This window comes from Botrytis sinoallii (assembly GCF_014898435.1).
Source record: "Botrytis sinoallii strain Bc 23 chromosome Unknown BSIN_010, whole genome shotgun sequence".
Classification (NCBI taxonomy): Eukaryota; Fungi; Ascomycota; class Leotiomycetes; order Helotiales; family Sclerotiniaceae; genus Botrytis; species Botrytis sinoallii.
In genome coordinates, this window is record NW_024066037.1 from 946616 (window position 1) to 965580 (window position 18965).

The 18965-nt window shown below is 43.6% G+C and overlaps 7 protein-coding genes across 7 annotated transcripts; 4 read left to right on the forward strand and 3 right to left on the reverse strand.

Moving 5' to 3' along the window:
- Positions 1-744: 744 nt before the first annotated feature.
- On the forward strand, positions 745-2235 carry EAF02_006427 (uncharacterized protein; the record flags this gene model as incomplete). The annotated part of the gene is made up of 4 exons (XM_038902475.1): positions 745-882; positions 988-1286; positions 1340-1358; positions 1405-2235. The coding sequence occupies 4 exons, from the start codon at positions 745-747 to the stop codon at positions 2233-2235; spliced, it is 1287 nt and encodes a 428-aa protein (XP_038757695.1).
- Positions 2236-2542: 307 nt separating this feature from the next.
- On the reverse strand, positions 2543-4167 carry EAF02_006428 (uncharacterized protein; the record flags this gene model as incomplete). The annotated part of the gene is made up of 3 exons (XM_038902476.1): positions 2543-3482; positions 3529-3544; positions 3720-4167. The coding sequence occupies 3 exons, from the start codon at positions 4165-4167 to the stop codon at positions 2543-2545; spliced, it is 1404 nt and encodes a 467-aa protein (XP_038757696.1).
- A 1487-nt stretch (positions 4168-5654) lies between these two features.
- Positions 5655-7593, forward strand: EAF02_006429 (uncharacterized protein; the record flags this gene model as incomplete). Its single annotated transcript, XM_038902477.1, has 7 exons — positions 5655-5912; positions 5963-6080; positions 6130-6668; positions 6722-6824; positions 6878-7031; positions 7083-7280; positions 7329-7593. The coding sequence occupies 7 exons, from the start codon at positions 5655-5657 to the stop codon at positions 7591-7593; spliced, it is 1635 nt and encodes a 544-aa protein (XP_038757697.1).
- Positions 7594-8021: 428 nt separating this feature from the next.
- Positions 8022-9220, forward strand: EAF02_006430 (uncharacterized protein; the record flags this gene model as incomplete). Its single annotated transcript, XM_038902478.1, has 2 exons — positions 8022-8532; positions 8596-9220. 2 exons carry the CDS (start codon positions 8022-8024, stop codon positions 9183-9185), a joined length of 1101 nt encoding a protein of 366 aa, XP_038757698.1. The 3' UTR covers positions 9186-9220.
- A 273-nt stretch (positions 9221-9493) lies between these two features.
- Positions 9494-9937, reverse strand: EAF02_006431 (uncharacterized protein; the record flags this gene model as incomplete). The annotated part of the gene is made up of 3 exons (XM_038902479.1): positions 9494-9591; positions 9684-9792; positions 9875-9937. 3 exons carry the CDS (start codon positions 9935-9937, stop codon positions 9494-9496), a joined length of 270 nt encoding a protein of 89 aa, XP_038757699.1.
- A 378-nt stretch (positions 9938-10315) lies between these two features.
- EAF02_006432 (uncharacterized protein) lies at positions 10316-13000 on the forward strand (the record flags this gene model as incomplete). The annotated part of the gene is made up of 1 exon (XM_038902480.1): positions 10316-13000. One exon carries the CDS (start codon positions 10316-10318, stop codon positions 12998-13000), a length of 2685 nt encoding a protein of 894 aa, XP_038757700.1.
- Positions 13001-13411: 411 nt separating this feature from the next.
- On the reverse strand, positions 13412-16969 carry EAF02_006433 (uncharacterized protein; the record flags this gene model as incomplete). The annotated part of the gene is made up of 6 exons (XM_038902481.1): positions 13412-13794; positions 13868-14199; positions 14249-15748; positions 15837-16771; positions 16824-16844; positions 16907-16969. 6 exons carry the CDS (start codon positions 16967-16969, stop codon positions 13412-13414), a joined length of 3234 nt encoding a protein of 1077 aa, XP_038757701.1.
- Between the last annotated feature and the right edge of the window lie 1996 nt (positions 16970-18965).

Consider the following 18965-nt stretch of genomic DNA (forward strand, 5'->3'; position numbering starts at 1 on the left):
ATAATTTATGAGCAAATTTCACGGAGAGAGCAGTAGTATAGTGTTCGAACGATTGGAGAAATCAATCAGTTTTGCGAGACACGAGAAAGTTGAGGACTGGACACGACTGGACATATCAATGGGAGAGACCTTGTGGAGCTCGAGGATATACGAAAAGTATGGGGAAATTTGAATCATGAATGTTTTACCTGGACGGCTGGCTGAGATGTGGCTGCTGGCGGTATTAATTTGGCTGGCCAAGGATGGTTTGAATCCTCTTTTTGAAGTTAGAAACGCCCGTTGTTTGTGATGGAAATGCCATGGTGTAATATAGATGTTGTTATTTTACGAGCTTTGCAACATATGGAAGTTGCCGTTTAAGGTGTTCCGTCAGGCGTTTCCCAATTTCTCAATTGGCTTAACCGCATATGTTATTCAATATGTCGAAGGAAATTGGGAGAGTGAGCCAATATATCTTCTGAGTTTGGATTGCAGATGCCATGAGATCTATATAAGATGAAAGATTCTTACAGTTTCTTTCTTCGTCGAATGCAGTGGAGGAGAAGGAGAATCAGCTCCCGGCATTGACATTTACATATCCAACTCCTTTCAGATGCTTTCACAACAGCTCATAGATGATCGCATCATCATGTCAATCATCGACAATTTACTCCCTCGGTCCCTCATGATCGTCACAGTCCTCGGAATATTGACCTACCTCCTCTTGAACTTCCTATGCTCCGTCTGTGATCCCTTCGAACCTCCATGGCCACAACACGAATCCCGTATATCGGTCACATCCTTGGACTTGGACGTCGAAAATTCAACTACTATGTTGATCTGAGCCAGAAAACACGTCTCCCAATCCTTACAATACGTGTTCCGGGCGCCAAAATGTACATTGTGAATACAACCCGAGTTAATCCAGGCCGTCCAAAAACTCCCTAAAAAGCTCGCGTTTCCGCCCATTTCGGCAAGATTCGCAAACCAACTTTGTGGAGTTAGTAGGAAAGCGAGGGATGTATGGCAATTAATGTTAATGGAGATGAAGGCGATTGGGGTTTGAATATGGAGGCGACGCATGTCATGAAGAAGGCGACAGCGCCGGGACCAGGCTTGGATGGCATGAATAGGGTCATGGTTGGGATTGTTGCGGAGAGCTTGGATGGATTGATTGGCGAGGGAAAGGAGAGTGTGGAAATTGGACTTCATGCGTGGCTGAGAGCTTTAATTACTATGGCGACGACGGAATCGGTTTATGGACCGAGAAATCCTTACAGGGATGTGGAGGTTCAGGATAGCTTTTGGTATTTCTCTCTGGTGATTCGTGTGAAGTTTTGAAGACTAATCATTGCGTTAGGGAGTTGGAGAGTCAGATGGTGAGGTTGCTAATCGGAATACTGCCCTCTATCTTTGCTCGCAAAGGGTGTTGCAGCACGCAGAAGAGTCACAAAAGCTTTCGAATCATATTACGCAGGAAGTGATTTCAAGGATGCTTCTGTGCTTGCGCAAGCTCGTCTAGAGGTTAATGTCAAGCATGGCGTTCCAGTGAAAGATATTGCTAGATATGAAACTGTTATCGGAGTTGCTATTATTGTCAATACTGCACCTGCGTTGTTCTGGTTAATATTTTTCATTTTTTCGAACCTCAAGCTCCTGGGAGAAATACGCAGTGAAATTGAGGCAATTGTGGAAACAAGCTGTAATGAGGATGGAAGTCTGACACGAAGTCTCGATATCACGAACGTGAAGACAAAATGCCATCTTCTACTATCGACTTTTCAGGAAACTCTGCGTCATCGATCTGCCGGGACTTCTGTCCGGATAGTCATGGAAGATACTATGCTAGACAACAAATGGCTATTGAAGAAGAACTCCATCATTCAAATGCCCGGTCGTGTTATCCATATGGATCCCAAAATCTGGGGACCAGACGTTGCAGACTTCAATCCTCGACGATTTCTCAAAGACAAAGATATCAAACGTCCCAACCCAGCTGCATTTCGTACATTTGGTGGCGGCACCACTTTATGTCCCGGTCGTCACTTTGCTACGAATGAAATACTGGCTGTCGTTTCGATGTTTGTGATGCGGTTTGATATGAGGCCAGTTGAAAGAGAATGGAAATTGCCAAAATCTGATAATACAAATGTGACTACTGTGATAATGGAACCGGATACAGATATCGATGTAGTAGTATCTCAGAGGAAAGAGGTTGGGGATGGGAAGTGGACGTTTAAGTTTGTCGGACTCTAAGACCACAGCTTCGTTGGTGGTTGAGGATCGTGTTGACTCATAACATGCTGCACTGAGCATTGCTGCTCGTGTGAATTGCAATTTGCCGATCATTGCTTGTTTTATGACGTCATTACTTTTCATAGGTAGTTAGGTGTGTTATTCTTTTGGGAAATTAGCATCCAAGCGAATCGTGTATACAATGGCATTTCTAGTTTCTTAACCTTTTCATTCCCATGTTCGAATCTTTTTGGAATTGTTTACTTCGACATTGCTAGCTTTGATCAAAGCTAACAGAATGCGAAGGACTTTGACCTCAAATTTGTATCTAGTTCCTGAAATCTCCATTTATTGTAACAAATTCATGCGTGATATCACACGTCCAATAGACAGCTTCCTCTCCACTTTCACACCCACCATCCCTCAAATCCACCACCACTTCTACGTCCTCTTTTTCCATAAGCTCTTTAATCCCCAACTCATCAACTTCCATCAGCTTTCCCCGCTTCACAAAATTCAATTCCTCAGCACCGTCAACCGGCACAAAACTGACAGATGTCAATTCGCGGTTGATGATCCCCTTACCAGCAAACTCCGTATCCATTAATGAGTAACCCAAAGCAGCTAAAACACCTATAGGATTTGGATCTTTGCCATAGACCCCCATTTTGAAAAGGACAGAACGCGCGATAACGGATGCAATGTGTTTGCCTGCTGGGTAAGTCGGCGCGCCTCGTACTCGTATTGTGATGAATTTAGTTGCGCCTTCTCCATCCCTTACTACCAGTTTTGCGAGATCAGCCATGAACTCAATGAGAATCTTTTGGAAAGCGACAAAATCTTCGGACTGAGATGCCGCCAATGTATCAAAGTCGATTGGGGAATGTCTAGGTGCAGCCGCACCATTGGCGAACATAGTGACCATATCATTAGTGCTTGTATCTCCTTCAATAGAGATGCAATTATAACTCTTATCAGCTGCCGTACTTAAGAGTTGTTGAAGAGCAGGAGGCGTAATGGGTGCATCGGTACAAATTATACCAAGTGTGGTAGCCATGTTTGGATGGATCATTCCGGCGCCTTTGGTGATGCCCGCGAGAGAGAATTTGGTGTCTGGTAAAGATGGGAGAGTGAAGGTGCGGGATGAGAGTTTAGGGAAGGTGTCGGTTGTACAGATGCCCCTGGCGGCTTGTAGCCAGTGATTGTGAGTGGTACCCATATTCTGATGGAGTTTTGGGATGCCTTGGATGATGTCATCAATAGGGAGTCTGTATAGAATTAGTGAGTGAAGGATAACCATGTGAGAAAGCTTACCGCTGGCCACCCATCCCTAGGTCCGAGTTATTCAGTCAGTTCATTGTTCTCATGCATAGGAAGGAATTGAAGGACCCAAGTATTCTATAATATTCACCATCCAGGGCAATGAAGGTGAGCAATCCTCTAGAACATCAACTTGCCTGTATGCATGATCATTACCGGGTCTTTCCCCTTCCCGTTTCCCTCACCCAGAACCATTCCCGCCTCCTCGCTCATCTTTCTCGAGTCCTCTAGTCCTTTCTCACCCGTAAGCAAATTTGCACACCACGAATTCGCGACTACACCCCTCATTCCCCTTCCTCGACTTTTCTTTATTAAATCTCTAGTAACAAGTACACTGGGAGCTGGAAATTCATTCTTTGTAAGAACAGCAGCTCCACATGTCTCCCATTGCTTCTCGCTCGTCACTAAAATTAAGTCTGGCTGGGATAAGCCAGATGGTTTGATCCCGACATTTGTACTACCGACAAGAAAGCCTTTGGGGTAGGTACCAGATGTTGGAACGAAACGCTTTTTGGAAGCAGGAATGGGGGAATTTCCAAATGAGTCAAATTTGGTGAATGAGCGGTATTGGATATTGACCTGCAGAGGTTTCTTGCGGAAACACGTGGTGAAAATGTGAGATACTCGATACATGATTGTAGCTGTAATTGAAATAAAAACAAAATATACTTGTGAGTCCAAGGACAAAAGGTACCTAGGTAAGGTGACATACAGTTTGATGATCTCTTATGACTCCCATCCCAAGTACTGGTAGCCGAGATCCACTAAGATCGTGTGATAAGCCACATCCTATATCACAAAATAATTCCTGGGGATACTACATTTATAGATCGAAAAAATTCCATAGATACCTACCTACCTACCTTGAAACAGACGAATGTATCTCACTGCTGTGAATTAGATATGTCTGATAATAAAAGAGCATTCTGTACTCTTTTAACTGACAACAATTTTAAACGAACAAAATGCGGTGAAATCGATGAGTGTCTGGCCACAGAGCGAATCATCGAGTAGACCGCTCATAGTCAACCAATTCTGTGCGAAATGCATGTGGCTAGAGAAGGTTAACGTCGACAAAGTAACGCTTGGTACCTCAGCGAGCTCAACAAGTAGCACATCAAACTACAACAATTTTAAACGAACAAAATGCGGTGAAATCGATGAGTGTCTGGCCGCAGAGCGAATCATCGAGTAGACCGCTCATAGTCAACCAATTTTGTGCGAAATGCGTGTGGCTAGAGAAGGTTAATGTCAACAAAGTAACGCTTGGTACCTCAGCGAGCTCAACAAGTAGCACATCAAACTCGAGGAAACCGGTTGAATACTTTAATTGAGCCCGTCAGATTGTTGCGGATATAACCCATTATTTGGGGTACTTATCCTAACATAAGAGACTTCATTATGCATGCAGTCGGTCAATCAGGTACGTACCTGATACGACTTCAATATGTACTGCTGGCTCGGGTAACAGTAGCACAAGTCGGTTATGATGTGGTTGGCCATTGACATTGAAGCACCTCCCTTATCCGGTAAAGTGGACGTTATAACCTTACCATAAAAGGCAACTCAAAAACAAAATCCCCTGTCCTGTCCGAGCCCCCATCGTCCCAAGCTCTTTTCATGAACATCCTCGCACGGAATCAGCATCTCGAATACACGCAATTCGTCTTTTCTTTTACCATTACTCAAGTACGAAAGATATACCAAGCTTTGAGTAGCGGCTTAGATGCCGGATAACGGTTAGACCCCTAGGGCTCTGAAGCTCTGTTTGGTTTATCAGTGAGTTACAGCCCCAATCATCTTTTGTGGTTATCTTCGGCTTCATAGACTACATGGATTTCATTTACAATTCATTTATCATACGTGATTGTTATCGATTGTTATCCTCCCAAGAAATGGGGATCTACGAAACTATATCGAATTAGTCTCATGGGTCTTCTCGTATGCATGTCTTCCAGATAAGGTAGGTGATACCAGTAAGTTTGGCCTCCCGAGAAAAAAATTGTATGAATACTTGAGGTGAATCCGTGGCAGTATTCACCTCTACTCCTCTGCCTTCTCTTGTTTGTCCTTCTTCTACATCTCTGGGCTCAAGTTTCTCCAAGTCCTCAGTATCCGTCATGAAGTGGTCAATTGTATCCGCAATCTCTTTGCTGGCTGCATCTGCAGCTGCTGAGCACCCATTCCTTCGCAAAGGGAGGTTGGTCCCACCGATTGAAGCAGAAGACGAATTTCCTGTTTCAATCAATGCAGCTGGTGTAAATACTACAGGTTCTGCATTCTTCACCCAGCTTTTAGATCATGACAATCCTTCCAAAGGAACTTTCCAACAAAAGTTTTGGTGGAACTCCGAGTTTTGGGCCGGACCAGGATCTCCAGTAAGGATAACCACAACTTTCAATAATTGTGCTCCCACTGACAATTGTAGATCGTTTTCTTCACTCCTGGTGAAATTGCTGCTGCAAATTATGGTGGCTATTTGACGAACATCACCGTTACCGGGCGCTTTGCGCAGGAAGTTAAGGGTGCCGTTGTTATGGTTGAGCGTATGTATTTTCCACTTTCAGGTTGGAAGATATGCTGATTGTTCTACAGATCGTTTCTGGGGCGAATCTTCTCCATATGATAATCTCACAACAACCAACCTACAACTCCTCACTCTAAAACAAGCTATTGCGGATTTCGTTCACTTTGCCAAGACAGTTGACCTTCCATTCGACTCAAACCATAGCAGCAATGCAGCTTCTGCGCCCTGGATTAATTCAGGTGGTAGTTACAGCGGTGCACTCTCTGCTTGGACAGAATCAACAAGCCCTGGTACATTCTGGGCATACCATGCATCCAGTGCCCCAGTGCAAGCTATCGACAACTATTGGCAATACTTCTACCCCGTTCAAGATGGCATGCCAAAGAACTGCAGCAAAGACGTTTCTTTAGTTATTGACTATATGGACAACGTCTTGACCCATGGTAGCAAAAGTGAAGTAACTGCACTGAAGACTAAGTTTGGCTTGGAATCTGTCAAGCACAATGACGACTTCATGGCTGTTCTCGAAAATGGCCCTTGGTTGTGGCAGTCAAACAGTTTCTCTACAGGCTATTCAGGCTTCTACCAATTCTGTGACGCAATTGAAGTGAGTAGCCTCTTATCTGAATGGTAGATTATGTCCTAACTCGATAATAATAGAACGTCACCGCCGGAGCTGCTGTCACTCCAGATGCGAACGGTGTTGGTCTTACGACCGCATTGGAGGGTTATGCAAAATGGACCAAGAGCTACATACCTGGCTGTAAGTATCTGGTTGCCAATCAAAGTATTGGGGTACTAACAAAAAGCGAATAGACTGTGAAAGCTTTGGCTACGCTGCCAACGACACATCTTGTTTCGATACACATGATTTCAACAACTTGATGTTCAGAGACTATAGCGTCGGAAATGCAATTGATAGACAATGGAACTGGATGCTTTGCAACGAGCCTTTTGGCTATTGGCAAGAGTATGTATTGCAGAATTGACATTGTATCGCTTGGGCTAACAATTTTGGCAGTGGAGCGCCCAAGAACAGACCTACAATTGTTTCCCGTCTCATCGATGCGAATTACTGGCAACGACAATGTGCTTTATTCTTCCCAACTGAGGGCGAATACACATATGCCAGTGCTAAGGGTGCGACTGTGGATCGAGTCAACAGATACACTAATGGATGGGACCTCGAGAAGACCACTCGTCTTATTTGGACAAATGGGTATGTGGCTTTGTCCAACTTGCTAACAACCTGCTGACATATCGATAGTCAATATGACCCATGGAGAACATCCGGTGTCAGTTCTCAATTCAGACCCGGTGGCGAATTGAAGTCTACTGCGAAACACCCAGTACAAATCATTCCTGGCGGATTCCATTGTTCAGATCTCCGATTGAAGAACGGACAAGTCAATGCTGGCGTCCAAAAAGTAATTGATAATGAAGTGGCACAAATAGTGGCATGGACAGCAGAGTATTACAATCAAAATTCGACTCGCCCGTCATATGGAGGAGGACATAGACGAAGATATTAGTATGGCAGTAATCTACAACGAGGTAGACGGAAGAAATCTACCCGATTGAATAATGAGAAATGAAGATATTCATCAACGTTGCAGCTTCTGTGAAAGAAATAGACTGGACCTCAAACATGATTCTCAAGATATCTACTCGTATTGAACTGTGAATAGTGATAAATTCGTACATGCAAATAAACGACCTCATCCTTATTAACGTCAAAACGGGTGGGGTTTTCCAGGACGACCCGGTTTACTAGTTCCTTATCGCTTATCGTTAGCCACTTCCGAGCAGCACCGCAAAAGCAAGCTGTCCTTCCTCTCTATTAGAAATCAAACCAACTTCTGACAATCAGGTAGTTAAATCCCAAGAACTCCTTCAAAGCTAAGGGGTTTTCTTCAATCATACAAATACTTACATCTTTTATCAGAAACGAATCATCAAAATGGTTCTCTTAAAAAGTCTCGTGTTCGCTGGCCTCGCCACAGTTGCAACAGCTTCATCTGCCGTTATCGATCTCATTCCTTCGAACTTCGATCAATTTGCCTTCGAGGGCAAGCCAGCTTTGATTGAATTTTTTGCACCATGGTGCGGACATTGTAAGACCCTTGCACCAGTTTACGAGCAGCTTGCTTCGGACTTTGCATTTGCAAAGGACAAGGTCACAATTGCGAAAGTCGATGCGGATGCAGAGAAGAGCTTGGGCAAGAAATTCGGCGTTCAAGGTTTCCCAACCATCAAATACTTCGATGGAAAGAGCAAAACCCCAGAGGATTACAATGGAGGCAGAGATATCGATAGCTTAACAGAGTTCATTACAAAGAAGACTGGTGTTAAGCCAAAGAAGGCGAAGGCTGTCCCAAGTGCCGTCGAAATGTTGAACGATAAGTCATTCAAGGAGCAAATTGGCAGTGACAAGGATGTCATTGTTGCTTTCACTGCACCATGGTGTGGCCGTAAGTCTATCCAGTATCTGCGTTGACAATCACAATGACTTGCTAACTTTTTTTTTGTTTCAGACTGCAAAACTTTGGCACCAGTGTGGGAGAAGGTTGCTTCAGATTTCGCCAATGAACCCAATGTCGTTATTGCCAAGGTCGATGCCGAAGCAGAAAACTCCAAAGCAACAGCCAAGGACCAAGGCGTTACCTCTTACCCAACCATTAAGTTCTTCCCCAAGGGAAGCACTGAAGCCGAAGCATACTCTGGTGGACGTTCAGAGAAGGATATTGTCGAATTCATGAACAGCAAGGCCGGTACACACCGTGCTGTTGGTGGTGGACTTGATGCTACTGCTGGTACTATCGAGGCTTTGGATGCTCTCGTCACCAAATTTACTGGTGGTTCAAGCATTGCTGAGATCGCCGCAGAAGCTACCAAGGCTGCTCAAGAATACAAGGAGGGTGCTCAATCCAAGTACGCCGAGTACTACGTTAAGGTCTTCGACAAGTTGAGCAAGAGTGATAACTACGCCGCAAAGGAACTTGCTAGATTGGATGGTATCATCAAGAAGGGAGGTTTGGCACCAGAGAAGTTGGATGAGTTCACAACCAAAACCAACATCTTGAGAAGATTCATCGAGAAGGCAACCGGAAAGTCTGAATTGTAGAAAGATTAAGTTGTTCAATGTAAAAGGGGGTAAACGAGTTGATCTCAACACTAAAAGTTTATTTTGGATTGTTCTCGGAGACGTAGATAACTGTATGCGAATGAACACTTTATGAATCATGTACTTTTGAATAACTACCTTGGTATCTCGTCCCATGTCCTCCCATTTCAACGCCCGTTTGTACAATTGTAATCAAACTTCCGTATGCAATTACACCCGCGTTTGATAACACTGCAATCTATATACCCCCTCATCTATCGGCTCCAAAATTTAATCAAGAATATGGTAATGTAATTGTACCTTGCAGATTACATCTTCGTAGGGCTGCCTCGGCCATCCCCCTTCGGATCCATATTACTTTGCAGTGTAGCCTCGAGATTATCTAAACGTCGCGACATCTCGTCCACTATTCACATATATTTAGCCGTTGTACTCCATCATAATCCAAAAAAAGCATGTGTAAGAAGAAGAGTGTTGCGCTGGAAAGGAGAAACGCACTCTTTGCAAAAATCTCGCTCGAAACGCCAGCGAATTTATTCGAGAGAGAATTTAGAAGTTCATCGACAACGAGAGAAAGCTCAGCGGTGGCTGAGGCATCGGTTGCTGCCTTTGAGGTTTGATAGTTAGTTACGAGTACGGAAGCTTGAGGTTAGGGCGGTGCTACGGGTAGAATAGTGGTGTTTACTGACAGATGTGGTGGAGATGGTGGACATGCGATTTGGGTTTGGGGATTTAATATCGTTTGTTGCCATGATCGTGGGATAGTTGGTATGATTTTGTAGATAGATAGAGCGACGTTACTATGGTTCAGAATTTGAGGTAGAGACAGTGTAATGTTTTTTTTTGGTTTTGGGGTGAGGAAAAGAAATTACAATTATTGTTAAGGTGCATGAATACAAAGGTTTCAGCGTGTGAGAGTGGTCAGTGAGGATCGGTATTTAAGAGGGGAATGTGCCCGATGATGCCTCATTACAATGATGGATGGATCGTACAAGATATCAAATTCACCAAAACTAAGCATTTCTCGAACTTTGCTGATGCAAAATGTCTTTTCATCTTTCTCATGGATGAATAGGATATGGAATACTCCCACACAGTAATAAGAACAAAAGGATAAACAATCCGCAAATATGCCACCCCAACGCGGCGATGTCTCTCTTATATTCTTCGTCATCATGGTTCTGTGGTGGATTGCGTCCAATGACACCGGTCTCCCATCCAGCCTCGGAGACTCACAAAACACTGCAGAGGAGCAGTTGGCACATAATAGACATGTGTTTGGAGTGTTGAATACAACGAATTATGGGGATTTCGCACCGGAGAAATCGGACGATCCAAGCTATTTGAACTTGACTGGGTTTAAGGCAGAGGATGGATATAAATGGGAGAGATTGCGTGCATTCAAGGAGAGGAGTGATGAATTGAGGAAGTGGGCGAGAGGGCTGCAGGATGGATCGAATTCTGATAGGGAGGGCGGCCGGGGATTGGAGGGCAGGATTTATACCAATGTGACGGGAGTGGTGAGGGGAAATTGGGCCAGATACATGAGTGGTTTGGTAGCGGGGAAGGAGAGAAGGAGTGGATTGAATCTAAGTGTTATTGCGCCGGGGGTCGCTTGGGCCCTCACAGATGAGGAGCTGTGGACAAGGAATGTGACGGGGAGGGAGGGGAAAGTTATGTTGAGGTTGGATGAGGCTGCGGTAGAGGAGATGATTGTACAGGTGACTAAGGAACATGTCACTGAAGGCGAAAGTTCAGCGAAGGCTGAAGAAGAAGCTTCGAAGAGAGAAGCAAGGATTGAGAAAAGGGACATATCTGATGGGATTGAGAGAGTTGATCTTGGAATTGGCGCAAATCCGGGTACAGAAATACTTGTAAGGGAGATTGCGGCCACATTAACAGTTCAAGATGAGAGCAGTAGTGGAGATGGACATGAAATGAGGATGCATGGTGTACATTGGCCAGATGAAGGGGGAGTTCTTCTAACAACTACCAGTGATAAGTTCGCAGGAGCTTTTGGTCTTCCCCATTTTGCCACCGATGAGGACCATTTCACAAGCAGTGCGGAAATTATGAAGAAAATTTGTTACCGCAGACTACAAAAACTTGAGGAATCCGCGAAGGAGAATCCCAAAAGTCTGCTTGAACCAAATTCGGGCCAAATCGATGGGTTACCAACACCCCATTGCGAATATATCTTGTTTGCTCAAGTATTACCTTTGAAATTTAATGGCCTCGAATATGATGACAGATCACCCAAAGCACACAATTTTGTCCAAGAACTCGAAAACGAACTTCGATTCCCAAATGGTGCTCCTATTTCCCAGGCGCCGAAACTACAGCTATCTACAATAATCTTCTCGCCTGATTGTGGATTTATGCTCGAATCGAAAGGTCCGCCAAACTTCGCTCCTGTGGATGGAGAACACCTTGTTGGTTTGAAGCAAGAGGTTTGGTTGGAAACTATTCGTTCTTGGTTATTGGTATTTGCTGCGGTAGCTCTCGGACAGGCATTGATTCTGAAGGATCAATGTAAAGAGGCTTCTACACCATCAACTGTGGGTCGTGTTAGCATCCATACTGTTGCTATGATGCTTTTAGCAGATGGATTGTTGTTCTTCACAATGTCACTGGCGAGCGCTACATTATCTAGCATATTTCCATCTGCGTTGTTAACATCATTTGCCGGCTTGATGTCTGTGGCACTTGGAGTTCGCTTTATCGTAAATATTTATGGAGTTCAAGAACCTGAACGATTGGAGCAAGAAAGAGCACAAGCGGCTGCTTTGGCAGAATTGCAAGCTAGGAATCCACCTGCAGCTGTGCGATCAGCACCGGTTATCACGGCAGCGGGTGTAGATGCCTTACCCTTACCTATCGCATCTTCAACTCAAGCTCCACCTCGAAACACATCTCAAAATGTTCCCATCATAGTCCCTTCAGATCAAGACGTGGACGCAGAAATAGCTGAAAATGTCAATGCGACATTCGCGGTACCTCGTCCAGCGGGCGCTCCAGTTATCGTTCAACAATCGAGAGTAACCTCCGACATAACTCCCTACTATGGCCAGTTCATTCTCCTCCTAACCGTGATACTTCTTCTTTCCATCATGTCCACCACCTGGCCTGTCCCTATCCGCACAGCATATGTCTACCTTTGCTCCTTCACTTACATGTCCCTCTGGATTCCCCAGATAAAACGCAACATCACACGTAATTGTCGCAAAGCGCTTCTTTGGCGTTTCGTCATAGTACAAAGTTTGCTAAGGTTATCTCCTTTTGCTTATTTTTTCCTTTATGAGGATAATTTTCTCTTTAGTGAGAGTAGCTGGACGGCAATGATGGTTTTAACAGGATGGGTCTGGTGTCAGCTTGTAGTACTGTACAGTCAAGAGGTTCTTGGTCCCAGATGGGCAATTCCAAAACGGTTCGGATGGTACAAGGAGGGCTGGGACTATCATCCAGTGCTGCGAGAAGATAACGTTGAGTCTGGAGGTCTACCAATTGGTCTTGTGAAAGTCCCATTGGGTTCTCCTACAACTCCAGGATTTGAGGAAACAGATATGAGTGCGGATGAGAGAGATAGTAAAGCGGGGATTAGGACAGTGGATTGCGCGATATGTATGCAGATCCTTGAGGTTCCGGTTGTGGGGATAGGAGAAGAGGAGGGCGCAAAGGGTGTGTTGGGGGCGTGGGATAGGAGGAGTTATATGGTGACGCCTTGTAGACATGTTTTCCATACTCAGTGTTTGGTGGGTTGGATGAAGTATCGCTTGCAATGTCCGATTTGTAGGGAAGGCTTGCCACCTTTATGAGGTACATAGGAAGGCTTTTTCGATTGAACATTTGAACATTAAACAATGGATAAGTCGAAATGGATTAGAGGGGAAATAAAAAGTACATAAGCGTAAATATTGGATAAGATAAGGCGCACAGTATATAGCGAAAGGCCAATTAAAATTGTAATAATACCGAAAAAGAAAAATCTGTCCCCATTATCCTCCCTTCGCCCCGTTTAAGGTAAAAATCATATAATACTATGCATTAAAAACGAGAACATTTTCACTCATACAGACACACATTTAGCTTGTGAACAAAATACAGGTATATCTCTTCAACATAACAAGAACAGAAAACTAATTCTATATATCTAATATATGAACTACAAAAAAGGATGACCTCATATACCTCTTTGAGCATCTTCCCCACCAAACTTCACAATACCCCTATCTCTTCAACGTCTTCTGTTTCTCTGCATCCCTAACCAATTTCTCGCCCTCAACCCTCAATCCCTTCCTCTTCCTCACGCCATCCATATATTTCTTCGCCACATTCTCCTTATCCGCCAATTCTCCCAAATCCTCCAAATCATCCTCCGTGAATGGTGTCCAGAACGGATCTTCATCTAATACCTCGTATCCTTGGAAGATGAGTTGCGGACTAGCTGCTCCGGATGTTCTCTTGCGGATTTCATCCGAGAAACCAAAGGAGAGAGCGACGGGAAGAAGCGATACGATGGTGAAGAAGGGAGTACCCTCTTTGAGGGATTCAGAGAGAATATGTCCGCGACGACGGGTGAGCACGTCGTAGACGCGACCGAGGACTTCGGCTGTTGTTTGTGTTAGTCTATCTGATTTTCTTCCAAAATATTGATTGATTTACGATTTGCGGAAGTAACTTACTGCTAGCCTGAATTTCACAAGAGTACATGGCAAGCATGAGTCTTGGGGACCAGTCCAAGAAACCTTGTTTGATAGCTTGTTGAACCGTTTTGATCACTTCACCAGTCAATCTACCAAAGTTATCACGGGTAGATGATTCTTCGTCGGTGGAAGGAGCAATGGTGACCTCTTCGAGGAAAACAGCGATACCTTGGATAGGTTCATTGCATAGAGGTCCTTGGGCAGTGGCGAGTTGGAAAGCATAACTGATTTTGTCAGAAAAGGAACGGGCTTGGAGAGCCTGGGTTTGAGTTGCTGATTCTTGAGAATCGGCAGTGGTGTCTTCACGGAGACTTTGAAATGTTAGTATACTCTTTATGATTGAGAGTTGATTGGACTTACAATTTTCCAAGAATCCCATCTGCGGTGGAATCAATTAAAAGATTAGGCCCGGTTCTTCGTGGACCAAACGCAGTAATTTGATCTACTGCTGAAGCCCAAATATCCTTTTGACCTTTCACTCCTTCGAAAGTCTTCTGAAGTTCTTCCTTAAACTCATTCAACGACAGAACCTTCTCACCACCCAATACTTCATCAACCTCTTCCTGCTCGGCTGACTCTTGTGTAGAGTCATCACCAGTCTTCTTGCTCTTCTCCTCCGCTTGACGATCGGAATAAAGTCTCTTAATGGCACCAGCATTCTTGCCCAGGAATTCAGTGACTTCAACTGGAAGAGGTCTTACACGTAACCTGATCGTGATTTGCTTTGACGTAGTCGACAATACAACAGCACCTCTCCCAAGCTCCTTGTCTGCTGGAGGTTTCATATCTTCAGCTTTAACAATAGTTTCTCGATATGGTACAATCGGCTCTCCTGCTTGAATATCACACCCAGCAAATCTTTCACGAAGATCTGTCAAACAGCGCTCTAAATGCAACTCTCCTGCCGTGAGTAGGACATGTTCACCGCTTGCAAATTGTTCGTACTCGGCACAAGGATCACTCTGAACGAGTAACTTAAGACCCCGAATCATCTTGTCGAGATCTCCAGGCCAAGCTGGCTCTAAAGCGACACGAACGATAGGTTGAGAGCCCATGTTGACTCCTGCGAGATTAACACTCCCCTCCAATTGACTGCAGAGGGTTCCGGATTTGAGGATATGTCCTTCAAGGCCTCCAATACCGAATACAACACCTGCTGGAACAGAAGTAAGTGGCTCTAGTCCACGACCCATCAATAAGTATAAAGCAGTGACTGTAACCTTTTGTGGTTCAGGACTGTTGTGTGGATTTGCAGGTGAGAACTTTGGCGGTAATACATAAACAGAATCCCCTACAGATAGAGTCCCTGAATAAATTCGTGCAAAGCCTATCAGATGTTCTGGATCTGTTTTCTTCTCTTCTTCGGCGGGCTCTTCAAGGCTTACTGCTCCAAGCGCATCAGACACTCCATCAACAGATGTGGAGGCTTCTTCCAAAGCCTGCTGTCTTGCAATCTCTGCTCGCTTCCGTCGACCCATCTCCAAGGCTTCCTCGGGACTCAGGGCACCTCCTCGTCGCTTATTCTCGGGTAGTTCGCTCTCCGGGATCGAAACCATCTTACTTACATAAGCCACAACTGGCTCCTCCTTTGAAGTCTTAAATTTGATCATTGCTTCTCTGACCTTAGGATCTACATGCGATGCACCAGGAGATTCATCAATAAGTGCTGGTAGTCTACCTTCTTGAGCGACTGGAGGAGCGGGTAAAGATTCAATGACGGAAACTAATAAAGCGGTCGACAATGGTAACCATGCTGAGAACAATGTCGTAAGAATAGCTCGTGGATCGCGGGAACGCGTAACATGTGGAGGTAAAGTAATATTTAATGACTTTGTAATTTTCTCTGTCATGGCAGGATCACTAAAACGAAGTAGAGTTAGAATTGGGAATTGAATTGCATAAGATTGGATGTGTGAACAAGTTAAAGGAGAGATAGAATTTCACGCACCCCTTTCCGTTATCACCACCTGTTGTTGCTGCATAAACAGCCCATACCTGTTCCAAAACTAATTGGACAAATAATGGTTTCAAATTTCGCCCCTTGAGATGCTTTGGTCCAAGTACTTTTTTGGTCTTTGGATCCATATAGAAATCTCCCCACAAGACTTTCTCCATTGCGGTTCTTTTAATTCCCAGTTTCTTCTCATATAAGCTGGCAAACTGTCTAACTGTGAACGCCCATCCATCAATGGCACTGCTAAATATGACATTATTTTTCTCTGGCGCAAAGTAAATATCCTCATCGTCCTTTTCTTGGAATTCGTTGATAGCTTCGGTATCAATCGAGGTGCTTCCATCATTCGCTGTCTTTTCTTGTTCTTTCGCAGCGGCAGCGGCAATTCTCTCGTCGACCTTTTCTCTCCAGTTCAGATCTTCCTCCATTCTCTCACCTTGGAAAAAACTTCCAAGTACCGCATTAACTTGCTCCAATAATTTGCTCAAATGTGTATATGCTTCCGCTGGTGTCATCTTCAGCTCTGTAATAAGTCTGTCCATCTTATTGATTACCAATAGAGGCTTCATATGTTCTACCCATGTCTGCCTTAGAACAGTAACAGTCTGACTGCAAACTCCTTCTACAGCATCCACCAACACAACAGCTCCATCGCATAATCGCGAGGCAGTTGATACCTCACTGCTGAAATCGATGTGCCCTGGCGAATCTATCAAATTGATCAAGTATTCCTTCTTTTCGGGTGTAGCATCTGGCGCATTTCGTCTCAGCATGGAAAAGTATAAGGAAATGGCAGAAGATTCCATAGTAATTCCGCGCGTCTGTTCATCTGGTCGAGAATCCAGGTATCGTATTTTACCTGCGAGTTTCGGGGAGATGATGCCATTGGTCGCAATCAAGGCATCTGAGAGGGAAGTTTTTCCATGATCCTAAAGATATTAGCAATGGACAGAGAGATATATGAACGGGATATGTACTTACAACATGTGCTAATATACATATCTTGAGAGGACGTTGTTAGCATTGGGAGTCTTAGCATTAAATCTACCCCGCCAAAGACCTACATTTCTGATATCTGGCGCATTTTGTTGCAGAGCAACTAGCTTCTCTGGGTTAACGATCGGCATTCTGTATATGGATGTAAAATGTATGTTTTTGATATGAATGAAATATTGAACGCGAAATTTATATGCGCAAAGAGTATTTCTATCTCCCGTCGAGTCTGCCTATTTGGGGCGACTTTGTCTAGTGGATGGTTACTGGAAGTGATATCTCTATATCTATTTGAGCTTTGAACGTTTTTCTAGGTGGTATAGAATGAATATTTAATGCGCAAAAAAATGACTCATAATGATTCAATATGTTTCGAAGAGAGAGATAGTGTGTGATATATTGTAAAATATTTGAACTTCGACCATGGATACGTTAGAAAATGGATTATTTTCTGACGCGGCCGCTCTTCCGAGCATAACGTCACCGAACCCCGCCAAATCACAAAGGTTAACAATTATCACTTCACATGTTTGGGTAGATTATTTTGTGATTCTGTGAGATTACTTGAGTATTTATTGGACTAATAAGTCGCACACCACTCGAATACTTAAACATAATCGGGAACACTTTATAGAACTCATAGATGTTCCAGTTCGGTCATTGGAACTCACATGGCCCTTTGTGCTTGATTCCGAAATACCTTTCAACATCTGCAGCATCGATTTTCTACGTTCAACAATCCCATAAAGTTTCTCTTGGCCTTGTCACCGTTGGCCGTTATCTATGCATCTCAGGAGAATTTCCGCCATTCTCATTGTTCATAGAAGAAAGTGAGAACCAGTTGATACACCAGCAAGAAATAACAAGACTGTATGAAGTAGAAAGGGATATATTGATCGTACTTGCTAAAATTCAGTATAAGATAGGGTATAACCTTACTAGTAATGATATCGTACTCATCATATAAACTTGGATTTCCGGATCTGAAGCTATTGCTTAAGTGTACCTACCGTAGGTATTGAAGCGCCAAAGAAGCGAAGAATACACTGTTACACGTATCCATACTTGAAATGATCTAACATGGTATATTTCGGATGAACCGATATCCACGACGAGCGAGCGCGGCAACTTTGAGGGAGTATATATGGTAGGGGTATCTCGCTAAGCCCCTACTACACACTTTGAGCGATAACTAGACGAAGAATAATCATAGAAACTAGCTTCTACCTTTTGCCTTTCATATTGATCATGTTATTATGATGGAGAAGAATTTGAGAAGTGTTGAAGGAGTGTTAGTGGCTGTCCACATGAATGTCATTGTGTTAGGCCCACCAGTGGGTGTATCGACTGACGGGATATTGTAGGAGATTAACTTATAGATATCTTTTAATATTTCAATTTATATTGGATAGATCATTTTGTAGTTTCGTACTTGAATATCGGATTAAATCGCACACCAAATTCGAATACAGCTATTTAGTTAGATATATAGTAGATACGCTCTGTAAAACTCATCAATATCCCAATTCTGTTTTTACAATCATATGACCCTTCATGCTTGAATCCAAGATACTATTGAATAGCTTATTTCAAATATGATTACCAAGGCTTATAAAATCCGAATACATTTCTATATCCAGATTCAGATTTGACTATCAAATAACTCTTCAAGGTTAGGAATTAGAAATGGTATAGGATTTATCTTACCTATCACGTACAAGAAAGCGAAAGTAGCTAATCGACCGATCCGTAAGTATGCATACTCGAGTACTTGCTGTTGAGAAGTACCAGCATCGCACAAATGCAACTTCACATTCAATTATCTCATAAAGTTTCCGTTGGTCTTGTCTTCATTGGCCAATCATCTATATGTCTTTCAGGAGGATTTCAGTCATTCTTACCGCTATAATAACCTGTTGATGTATCAGCAAGAAAGACCAAGTAAGTGGGCATAGAGTAAAAAGAGATATATTGATTGTGCCAGCTAGGATTCGATCCAAGATACGTATGCTAGTAATGGTATCACGCTTTTCGTGTTGGTCTGGACTTCTGGAATTGAAACTATTGTTCAAGTGTGCCTACCCATAGGATAATCTAACATGGTATCTTTCGGATGAACTGATATCCGCA